The sequence below is a fragment of the Stenella coeruleoalba genome (genome assembly GCF_951394435.1).
Source record: "Stenella coeruleoalba genome assembly, chromosome: 19".
Taxonomy (NCBI): domain Eukaryota; kingdom Metazoa; phylum Chordata; class Mammalia; order Artiodactyla; family Delphinidae; genus Stenella; species Stenella coeruleoalba.
In genome coordinates, this window is record NC_137165.1 from 31,268,791 (window position 1) to 31,281,113 (window position 12,323).

Below are 12,323 nucleotides of genomic sequence, written 5' to 3' on the forward strand. Positions count from 1 at the left end.
GAAAGAGCAAAGAAAGGAGGGTCACTGGAGGCAGACATATCATCAGAAGGTGGAGAGAGAATTTCTTGATGTTCTTAAACCTTGAAAATCTTCATAAGGTTCCTACATCTTCTATAGAAAAAGAACAAACCTTCATCACAGACATTAAGCACTTATTTGTACTATGTGTTCTTCCTCAACAAGCCCTCCCCCACCTCCCATTCTGAGGTGGAATCGGGTGACTTTTCCCTTCATCATCCCCTCCTCACCACAACCTTCCAACAAAGATGTTTTGATTCCTGGGAGCTTTATCAGAAAAGCCAAAGAAGGTAGGAAAAACGGCCCAGACTGCAAAGCTACTCTATGGGGTGACAAGTCAGAACACTGGTTCCTTTGAGGGGAGGCAGGGAGTGGGAGGAAACACAAGGAGGTCTTTTGGGGGATCAAGAATGGTCTATTTCTTGATTTGGGTGCTGGCTACATGAGTGTGTTCAGCATGTAAAATTTCATGAGCTGTACACTAAAGACGTGTGTAGTCTTCTCCGTTATACTTTTTATATACATCTACATGTTACATGTATATACATATGTATGTTACATGTATATACATATGTATGTATATATACTTTATACATTTCTATTAAAGATTTTCTTAATGTCCCAGTCCACCGTCAAACCAAGAATGTTTAAAGGATTAATAATGGAAAATTGCTCTAATTGAGTTTTCAGAAGCGCCAACAAGTGGAAACTACGCGTTTTGATGCAACACTGAATTCTTCTTGTCAGTCAAATGTTGTGACTGACATGTACAATCCTCTCTTTCCTCTTCCGTACCTTCCATATTGGTAAAAGAACCCCAAAAAGTGGCAGGTTAGGGGACAGGTGAGGTAAAAATAACATAAGTAAATAAGAGAATCCAATAAGTTTCATTTTATAAATGAAAATACTCTGTACAAACAGGTTCTTGCAAAAGCTAAGCAGATCCCAGAGAAAGCCCTGTGTACTGGACAGCCTCACATTCACTGCTGACACTGTGACTCTATTCCTGGCTCTCTTACCACTAAATCTGGCCAGGCCAGGGCTAATTCCCTACATCTGCGTTTGCCAGTTCTTCACACAGAGGAATAACAGCAGGCTGCCTTCTCTTCCCTTCAGGAAGGATGTGTGAATTGGGTAACGTGAAGGAAAGTGTTTTGAAAAAAGAAGTACAAAGTGCTATACAAATGCAGGAGCCACAATTTTGGGAGAAATTGCTTATGACCTTCATTATCAAAAATCTTATTTTTCACATGTTTTTTCAAAACACACAAAAACACTGATAAATTGACATTATATACTTTTGTAAGCTATTTTTCTTAATAAAAATAATTTTAAAGGTATAAGGCAACAGAAAAGCTGAAGATGTACTTTATCCTGAACTGTAAATTTTTACCTCTAGGGGCTTCCCTGGTGGTGCAGTGGTTGAGAATATGCCTGCCAATGCAAGGGACACAAGTTCAAGCCCTGGTCCGGGAAGATCCCACATGCCGTGGAGCAGCTAAGCCCGTGCACCACAACTACTGAGCCTGCGCTCAAGAGCCCGCAAGCCACAACTACTGAAGCCCTCACGCCTAGAGCCCGTGCTCCACAACAAGAGAAGCCACCGCAATGAGAAGCCTGCGCACCACAATGAAGAGTAGCCCCTGCTCACCTCAACTAGAGAAAGCGCACTCACAGTAACGAAGACCCAATGCAGCCAAAAATAAAAAACAAACAAATAAATAAATTTATTAAAAAAAATGTTTTACCTCTAGAGCCAAGTTTTCTTGAGCAGTTGAGGAGTAAAAATATTCATGGTCTGTAGTTAAAACTTCATCTGTTATGTCTTCAGAAGACTCTGGTGAACAAGTTGGTTGCACGGACTGATCCTATTAATAAGGTAGGAAATCACTTTTAAGTTGGTGTTTATTGTAAACAAATCCCTTTACAGCTGGATGCAGTGTTAATGATGGGGTATCAAAAATTACTCTGTGGTTGGGGTGACACTCTCTGAGACCTTCCTGCCTACTTGCACCTCTGGCCCTCCTTCCCCACTGTGAGCTGTGAACCCCCTGGAGCAAATGTGACAAATGACAGTCCTGAATCTCAACATCCTTACCTGCACAGTGGAAGTGGGGGGAGGCTGGGTGACCTTTTTGCTCTAAAATTCACAGGAAGAAAAAAGTCCCTAGACAACTCAAGCTGGGGACTGAATTTAAACACCCTGATCCTCAAGAGCCTAGATACAGTCCATGTGTTGGCATTGTCCTCCAGGCTGAGGCTGCTCAGAACTGGGACTCCCTCAGGTATTCCCGTTTAAAGGCAAGTGAAGAAGCATGATTTTGGGGCTTCCCTGGTGGTGCAGTGGTTAAGAATCTGCCTGCCAATGCAGGGGACACAGGTTTGAGCCCTGGTCCAGGAAGATCCCACATGCCGCGGAGCAACTAAGCCCATGTGCCACAACTACTGAGCCTGCACTCTAGAGCCCGTGAGCCACAACTACTGAGCCTGCATGCCTGGAGCCTGTGCTCCACAACAAGAGAAGCCACTGCAATGAGAAGCCTGCGCACCGCAACGAAGAGTAGCCCCCGCTCTCCGCAACTAGAAAAAGCCCGCGTGCAGCAACAAAGACCCAACACAGCCAAAAATAAATAAATTAATTAAATAAATTTATAAATAAAAAAGAAGCATGATTTTAAAAATAGCAATGCAATCTCAACAATAAAAACAAAACAAAGTAAGTTATTTCTTCAGCATCTCCACTCTACCCCTTCCTTTTTTGCTCTTTCTCTACATTCAGGCCCTGATCACCACATGGCCAGACAACTGGCTCCTTTCCTCACCTTCAGTCATCCCTTTGCAGAGGTTTTGTGGTTTATTTCCTTGGACATTGCTTTTGCCATACTTCCTCCTCTGTGCACTTAGCAGCTGCTTTCCTCAACCTCTCCTGTCAAACTGAAATTTCTCAGGCAAGCTTGGCCTCCCATACCTTCCCCACTTCCCTGACAGAGATGCTTCTCCAGCCAAGCCAGTATGCTGAATGTGGCACATCCTTCCAGCCCTCACATGGGAGAAAGAATAAATTGTCCTGTGAGCGGTTTGTGTGCTATGATTACTACAATAGTATGTTCTTCAAAAGACCTCTAATGTTATCACACCTGGCTTTTTACATTGTTTCATTCTCAGCTGCTGTTTATATTCTTTAAATGATCCTGGGCCCACGTCAATGGTGATTACAAAAATTCTGGTTCCTTGCTCTGGCTGGACTATGGCCCAACTGCATGCCTGAAGAATGCACTAAATCCCGGAAGCAAGGCTGTAACCCCAATGCAAATGCTAGGATATGACTGTATCCCAGACATCTTGCTGAGGCAGAGGTTTCAGGCATGAACACCTTCCTTCCACTGAGTTGAAAGCTGAATTTGGGTCTTAGGTGACATTCCAGGTGAAGGTACTCCCATCGCAACCCTGGCCTTGCTTTTCCTACTTCAATCTGACCTGAGTCACGAGCTTTGGTAACTGACCGTGCTTTAAGAGTTAGTCTTGGGACTTCCCTAGTGGCGCAGTGGTTAAGAATCTGCCTGCCAATGCAGGGGACATGGGTTCGATCCCTGGTCCAGGAAGATCCCACATGCCGTGGAGCAACTAAGCCCATGCGCCACAACTACTGAGCCAGTGCTCTAGAGCCCGCGAGCCACAACTACTGAAGCCCTCGTGCCTAGGGCCCATGCTCCGCAACAAGAGAAGTCACCGCACTGAGAAGCCCGCACACCAAAACGAAGAGTAGCCCCCACTCTCGCCACAACTAGAGAAAGCCTGCGCGCAGCAACGAAGACCCAGCACAGCCAAAAATTAATTAATTAATTAAGAAAAAAAAGAGTTGGTCTTGTCTGGCCAACTTGACAGAAAGCTCAAGGGTCAGAGCTGAATATAACACTTGTCTGTGTTTTCCCCAAGCTCCGATATACACAATGCTTTGAGTTGAACTAACTCAAAAAGTATCAGGCAGGGCTTCCCTGGTGGCGCAGTGGTTGAGAGTCCGCCTGCTGATGCAGGGGACACGGGTTCGTGCCCCGGTCCGGGAAGATCCCACATGCCGCGGAGCGGCTGGGCCCGTGAGCCATGGCCGCTGAGCCTGCGCGTCCAGAGCCTGTGCTCCGCAACGGGAGAGGCCACAACAGTGAGAGGCTCGTGTACCGCAAAAAAAAAAAAAAAAGTATCAGGCAGGGAGGAAAGACTTCTTCTTTCATGTCAGAGACATGAGGGCACATGCTCCAACAAAAAAGAACTAAGATAGATATTATTTCAATGTCATAATACATGACAACTCAGTTCTAGTAGGTCTTTGGGTTCGAGCTGGCTCTCCAGGCAGTATGACTCACGCTGTAAGACTTCTCAACAACCACAGGTGCATCCGAACTTTCTTGAAGGACTTCCCCATGCTCTGGCTGCTCATTTTTTCTGGGGGGCAGGTGCCTGGTACCTAATAATTATAACACAATCATTGTCATTTGGTGATATTCAAATGGCATGGAAGGGGTAAAGGGTGGCATGAGAGAAGAGATGTAGGCATATTCTGCCAAGGGTGGCCATGTTTCATAAGTCAAATCGAAGTGGAGACGGTTAGGCTAGTCTGGCCCCAGCACGTGGCCCTGGATCAGCCACCCTTTTGCCTACCCATTCAAGAGCGATGCTTGACAAGGAACAGATTTTAAATACCAAAAAAATCCAAACCAATAGATTTTCTACCTAAGATAAATAATAATTTTAGATGTACCTTCCTTTAATTTGCAAACAACTGTGAAAGGATATCCCATGCCCTGATTGCAAGCAAATTACCAGGTAGAAATACACACTCTTCAGTTTTCACCTACAAATCTTTAAAAGTGATGACAGTAAATGTCGTTTGTCTCTAAGTTCCTCAGGCATAGACTCTCTGAGAGCCACTGGAATTTTTCTGGCTTAAAATGCAACGCAAAGAAGGGGGCAGTAGGGAGTGGCCTTCCACCAATGCCCTCAGGTAAAAGGTTCGATTCTTTGTGAGGTTAGACCCAGATCCAGGGTCAGTGCATGGAGATTATTTTACTTCCTTTGGACAAAGGAATCTGCTCCGGTAATAGAAAAACTCATGAATCTCTGGACTTCTTTACCTGTCTGAAGGACAGTGGGATTAGAAGGGTATGCTGCTTTCCCCTGGAATTCAGGATTCCCAGACAGGTAGGAAAGAAGACTAAAGGAAATATTCTAGGAGGTTTACTTATTTTTGAGAGCTGACAACTTGATAGAGCTCACCTACCCTGACTCGTCCAACTGAACTTACCGGTGGAACTTCGAGGCCCTGGCTGTCTGCCATGCTGGTCACTGTTGCGGTCACTGCTGTCTGTTTTGTCACACTTGCCATTTCCTCCTGGCTCATCATTTTTCTTGGGATGCTCTACAGCTTGCTGCCAATCCACGTGCTCAGGGACCTTAATGGGGGGCTGCAGCAGGGGATCAGGTCTGTTTTCAGCCTCATTTTCTAAAGTCACACTACTCTGAGGATGCCAAGGAGGTACTGCCAGCTGCCCAGTAGCTGCTTTCTCTGCCATTTCTTTCACCTCCGCTGGATGTAAGAGAAAGCAGCGTTTAAAAGATCACTGTGAATGCTGGAAACAAAAGCTTTAGATTCTTAAAGAGTTATGTCATATTTTATAGCTCATATTGTCACAATGATTGCGTTTTTGGAATTGCATCATCCTTAGCTTGGCCTGAAGCAGAGGAGAGGAGAGAATTGATGACAGAGTAAGGGAAAGGCAGAATTTCAGTTAGTTACAGTGCTTTTTGCTGAATTAGAGTAAAAAGTAACAGGAAACTTGTAGACGGACCTTCTTGCTGTGAAGATTTTATAAGAAAATGACATCTGAAGCCCCTAGTCTGTAGAGACTAATGGAAGGAATTCCATTGAGTCTGTCTAGCCTTTCTAGACCACGCTGAGCTCATATTTGGGGAGTACGCATGTATGTGTTCATGTGTGTTTTCACTCCCATTTTCTCTACTTTTGCAATGTCACTTAGCATTAGTATCAAAAAACGTAGATGCTGCATCCTGTTAAGCTTACAAGATAAGACTGATACAAAAGGATAACGCCCACAAAATATGTGAAAGTGACACTGCAAGCTCTCTACCTTAATAATGTTATATATTAAACATCTATATTGTGTATTTTTACTGCATGTGTTATATAGCATACATACATATATATATATGTATACACATGTAAAATAGAAGAATTTCCTATATAGTACAGAAATGAATAAAGCACTTCTCTCTGCAGTGTGTAATCAGAAAGGTCTTGCTTTTAAAATGGAACGATCTAAAAAGAAAAGAATATGGGAGAACAATGCAATACAGGCTGTGTACTTACAGATGACAACAAGGTTAGAAAGATACTTTAAATTTCATTTTGTTCAACAGAATCCATGACTTTATACTCACTTTTCCATTTTAAGTGTATCTCTCCAGCATCTTCATTATTTCTTGACTTTGTGTTACAGATTTTAGAAGACACAGATTCCATACTGATCCTGAATTGCATAGATTTGGAGGAAGGGAGTGAGTGGACACAAACACATCAGTTTGCTCAAGTTCCTGGCACAACCCCAAGCCCATCAACCCACCCGGAGGACTGTCCCCTATTACTCTGAGCCGTTCCTGAGATTGCACTGACTCCGACCCACCACCAGGGAGCACTAGACTTCCCAACGTTCAGCCCACAAGGCTCTACCTGGAAGAGCCTCGGCCAGGGGTGGATGACGTGAGTGGTCCCTGTGGGTGGCCTGGCACAGTGAGGAGTGCACCACTGAGCTGTGTCGTTCTGGTTTGGGCACTGGACTCTCTAGGCCTTCCCTGGCTAAGAAATAAAAGGAGTGGGTTAGAAGATCTCGAGGTAGAAGACCCACAACTGAAACACAGCTGCACCAGACAGAATCCTGGTTACTTGGGCTGTAGCAGAGCCCTGCCACAATGCCACAGAACATAGGTGAAGGTTCAGTAGCTGTTCCTGCCCTTTGATCAGAATCCTCTGGTAATATGCACACCTGCATATCAGTGATAGCACAATAGCTAACATTTGTAAAGATGGTCTTGAGGCACCAGGGGCTCTGAAGAACATTCAGAGATCTTCAGCCTAGTTTCACTGAGTTCGAGACCATGTCCTGCCACTGGCTAGCTGTCTGACTTTGGCAAACTTCAATCTCTCTGGGCCAAGGTTTCCTCGTCTGCAAAACAAGGGAGTTTCTTTTTCCTCTAAATATTCCATTATAATATATATGTTATCACCTATTAAACTAACTCTTTGAAAATGTGTGATCTATGGCATATATGTGAATTCCCTTTTATCCAGAATACCCCACTGTCCCACTGGATCAGAGTGCAGAGACTGTTGAATTGGAAAGGTCACATCCAATCAGTTTCTTTGAAGAGCAATTTGGCAATAGCTATCAAGAATCTTTAAAATGTTCAAACCCTCTGAGCTAGTAACTCTGCTTCTGAGAATCTATCAAGGACATAACCCAAAATGCAAAAAAAAAAAAATTTACTGACAAGTCACTGTAGCCCTATTCATAACAGGAAAACAAAAAACAAAGAATAAAACAACCTAAAATTCAACAATGGGGGAAATTCAACAATTTCAAAGTAAGTTTACAGGATGTTTTTAATAACAAGGGATAACCATGTTCTAAGATAAAGCAAAAACTGAGGATACAAAATTGCCTACATGTATATAATTACAATTTTTTTAAGCACACAGAAAGAGTAGGTGGATTGGTAGCAAAGTGTTAAACTTTTCTTTAGTCAGTTTTTTGTTCTCCTGGGGGAAGAGGGTGGAGCTGGGCAGGTGAAGCCACAACCACAGCTTTTGCTTTGTCATCCAGTGGCTGTACTATCACCCTGTATGCCTCTGTCAATGATGTGACTGCTAGACTCTCTGAGGCCAGTTAGGTGGTTCTTCAGTTAATTTCCTTTGTAAAGGTAAAATACACTGATCTAAAATGTCTGGGCATTTTCCTTAATTCTCCCTTAATGTATATATTTAACCAAAATGAATGGAACAGCAAATTTGTCATTAGTTTTAGTCACCACTGGGAGTAGGTACAAAATTTTCTTTCCAGGAGGACTGACTTCAAGCTGTGGATTAATGTTGCCATTTAACCACAGAAAAGGAAAACTAAATTGATATAATACTCTATCTTGAAAAACATTTATTGCTCCATTAATAATTCCTCCTATGCAGGGACTTCCCTGGTGGTCCAGTGGGTAAGACTCCGTGCTTCCAATGCAGGGGGCCTGGGTTCGATCCCTGATCAGGAACTAGATCCTGCATGCATGCCACAGCTAAGAGTCCACATGCCACAACCAAGAGTTCTCATGCCGCAACTAAGTGTCTGCATTATGCAACTAAGAGTCCGCATGCCGCAACTAAGACCCGATGCAGCCAAAATAAATAAATAAATAAATAATTTAAAAAATAATAATAATTCCTCTTATGCAAAATAAAATTTGTTTTACCTAAGTTCTTAAAAACCCAGCATACGCATACACTCTCCTTCTGGTGATTTGTGCTGAAACCAATTCATTTTGTTGATCTGGCTAAAAATCAGAGGCTGCAAGGTAACAATGATACTGTTCAACCCCCTCCTTCTGTCCCCCAGAGTCAGTGATGCTTATTTTGAACAACACTGGTTTTCACATAGTTTGGTTTCTGTAGCACTGGTGCATGGAGTACTTGGCAATTCTTTTTATAAGAAAAACAATCTGGGGACTTCCCTGGTGGTCCAGTGGTTAAGAATCTATGCTTCCAATGCAGGGGGTGCAAGTTCAGTACCTGGTTGGGGAACTAAGATCCCACATGCTGCGCGGTGCAACCAAAAAAAAAAAAAAAACCACAATCTGGGCAGTTTCAGAAAGGCAGGATGCTTTACTTTTGACAACTGATGAGTTCTGTGTGGCTAACCTGCCAGCCACTTGATGTCCCCTGCAAGTCTCCATTATACCACTATTCTCACTTACGCAACGGAGAGAACTTGCCAAGATCTGTTTCTGTGTTACTATGCCTCATCTCTCACAATCTCTTTGTCACTAGACATATGAAGATCATTAAGTGGCCTCAGGGTCACATGGGAGTCTAAAGACATGGTGACACAAAGAACAATACAATGTTAACCCACCTGCTGGTATTTTGGTTCCTGTTTCTTTCCAAACTGTCCTTGGCTCCATGAGTGGGCTGAAACTGTTCACCTCTGCTCTGTTTTCCAGGACCACAAAGAGATGGCAGCTTAAAAAATCAGTAGACATGTTTCAGTGCTTTGATGAAGGAATTCCTCTTCCCTTCACTCTCACATTCCCTCTCTCTCTCTCTCTCTCTCTCTCTCTATATATATATATATTATTTTTTTCTTTTTGGCTGCGTTGGGTCTTCGTTGCTGTGCGCGGGCTTTCTCTAGTTGCCGTGAGTGGGGGCTACTCTTCGTTGCGGTGCATGGGCTTCTCATTGTGGTGGCTTCTCTTGTTGTGGAGCATGGGCTCTAGGCACGCGGGCTTCAGTAGTTGTGGCGCGCACAGGCTTAGTTGCTCCGCGGCATGGGGGATCTTCCCGGACCAGGGCTCGAACATGTGTCCCCTGCATTGGCAGGCGGATTCTTAACCACTGCGCCACCAGGGAAGTCCCTTCACATTCTATTTTTAAAGCCATTCTCGCTAAGTGTGTAGAACTAACCAGACCTCTCAAGACAATTTCATTTTGCATGTTTCACATCTAGTAACGCATCTCTTAGCTGGAGGCCTGTACATAGAAATGTTGGCCCCCAGGACTCCAGGCTGAACAGGGCACAAGTGGAGAAGGAGCAGACAAAATAGACATCAAAACTCCCCAAACCTGGACTTCCCTGGTGGCTCAGTGGTTAAGAATCTGCCTGCCAATGCAGGGGACACAGGTTCGAGCCCTGGTCCGGGAGGATCCCACATGCCGCGGAGCAGCTAAGCCCGTGCGTCACAACTGCCGAGCCTGCACTCTGGAGCCCAAGTGCCACAACCACTGAGCCCGAGCACCACAACTACTGAAGCCCGCACGCCTAGAGCCCGTGCTCCGCAACAAGACACCACAATCAGAAGCCCGCTCGCCGCAACTAGAGAAAGCCCGCGCGCAGCAACTAAGACCCAATGCAGCCAAAAATAAAAATAAATAAATACATACATAAATAAATAAATTTATTTTTAAAAAAAATCCCCAAACTTTCCCCTGTATTAATTAAGGCAGCAGGTTTTGTGGCAGGAGTCCCAGGCCCTGGGTTCTAATCTGACCTTTGCTCAGACTAACCTAAGAGAGCCTTATGTTTCAGTTTCCTCACCCATAAAACAGGGACAATAATATCTACCTAAATCCACCAGGGGGATGCTATGAAAATAAAACACAACAACAAAAAAAGGCCACAATACTTCGGAAATAGTAGAAGCAAAATAAATGAAAGTCTATGCCCTTTATCCAAAAGAAAGACTTTGGGATCTGCTTACTCCAATTTTAACAAACTTAGTTAATTATATTTCCTAACCTATTAAGGAAACAAATGTGAGATTTGGGGATGGCAGCAAGGTGCCTAAAGGTGAGAAGATACATAAAAATGATCATAATCTCTCTGGAATATGACCTCCAGAGGCTCTTCTGTGGCGGCAGCATTGTATCATGGAACATCACAATAACAGATGTTCAGAAAAATGTCATGGTCACCAAGGAAAGACCAGTATATATTTAGAATATATCCAAAACAGGTATTTAGAATAATGGGAAGTTTGTAATGTTTTCATTCAGTATGATTAAAAATTTGAGAATGGAGAAATTAAAAGAATGAACTCCAATTGTCTGAAAAAATCATTGAGGTGAAAATGCCTTACTCCTGATTATGCTAGAAAACCAGGGTACACTTTTTAAAGAACAATTGAAATACGGTGTAATTGTTTTCCCCATAGTCTCATGTACTAGTAGGTGGCTTCCAACAATGACTGTCATCAATTCCTTCCCTCCCTGCCATTTGGGAGCTGGAATCTACTTCCCTCCCCTTGAATCTGTGCTGGCTTCATGACTTTGACCAACAGAAAAGCAGCAGAAGTGACACTGTCCTAGTTTTTAAGCGGCCTGGCCGCTTCAGCTTTCACTTGGGAAGCCAGCTGCCATGCTGCAGAGAAGCTTGGGCGAATGAAAAGCCAAGCGTGGAGAGAGGTCCTCTGGGGGAGCCTAAGGCACCAGACGGGTAAGTGAAGCCTTCTTGGACCTTCTTGCCCAGCCCAGCCTCCAGCTGAATGCCGTCGAGGGGGTGATCCCAGCCGGTGCCACATGGAATGGAGGAATCACTCAGTTAAGCCCTGTCTTATTCCTGACCCACAGAATTATGAGAAATAATAAAACATTGTTATTTTAAGTCACTAAGTTTGGGCTTTTGTTGTTGTTGTCAGACAGCAATAGGTAACCAAAACACAGTATACAATAAAAGTTATTTCTAATGGTTTTCTTGCAAACTCTAACTTCCAACAGAAACAGAAAAATTAAGAATCTAAGTAAATTCTTTGTGCCTCCTCTTTACATAAAAACAAATGCCAAGGCTTTTCCAAATGTTCTAAGTGAGGACTGAAGTCTCACTGAAATTCAGCAAGGAACAGTGAAACAGCACGAGACTGGGAGTCAGAAACCTGCCCCTGACCAGCTGTGGGCCTCAGCAGTAGCGCAGCAAGGCATGGGGATTAAGTGGGAGTCGTCTGCCCTGTGCAGGCCTAAGCGGGTGCACTGCAGGTGGAGGATTTTAAAACAATAATAAAACTCACCAAAAGCCTGCTTTTTATTACCATGAGCCAGAAACTCTAAATAATTTTAGTAATAAGATCTTCCTTCCAATGGTGCTGACCTCTCCTACTCCACCCCGCTCTCAGCCACACCAGCGGACCTTGGAAAGTTTAAGGCTCTGAGCTTGAGCTTCACACTCTGTAAAAGGATGGGCTCGATCCACCTCTAAAATTCTGATTCAAGAGGCAGCCAGCTCTGCATGTGTGAACTTGTTCAAATTCGTTCGTTTAGTCCTTCCCTCAATGACTGTTTATCAAGTACCTTCTACGTGCTAGGCCCCCTTCTTGGTGTGGGGACACAGCATGAGTAAGACCTGTCCTTAAGAAGCTCATGGAGGAACCACTCTTCAACCCATGGTTTCTCATATCCTCTGAGGCATCTTCTTTGACTATCGAGTCCCTCTGTCCCCCACTGGTGTCTGAAATACTCATAGTAGAACTTGTGGTTCATTCATCAT

General features: G+C 43.9%; 1 protein-coding gene across 9 annotated transcripts in view; it reads right to left on the reverse strand.

Moving 5' to 3' along the window:
* TEX14 (testis expressed 14, intercellular bridge forming factor) overlaps positions 1-12,323 on the reverse strand; it is a 115,160-nt gene that overhangs the window by 22,255 nt on the left and 80,582 nt on the right. For 7 of the 9 annotated variants that reach the window (XM_079906059.1, XM_079906056.1, XM_079906054.1 and 4 more), the window contains 6 exons: positions 9,204-9,310; positions 6,761-6,886; positions 6,472-6,560; positions 5,318-5,599; positions 4,380-4,480; positions 1,767-1,886 (listed from right to left, as the gene is read on the reverse strand). In XM_079906059.1, the coding sequence (XP_079762185.1) occupies positions 1,767-1,886; positions 4,380-4,480; positions 5,318-5,599; positions 6,472-6,560; positions 6,761-6,886; positions 9,204-9,310 (825 nt within the window). The remainder of the gene's footprint in view (positions 1-1,766; positions 1,887-4,379; positions 4,481-5,317; positions 5,600-6,471; positions 6,561-6,760; positions 6,887-9,203; positions 9,311-12,323) is intronic. The other 2 variants (XM_079906058.1, XM_079906057.1) reach the window with 1 other exon arrangement.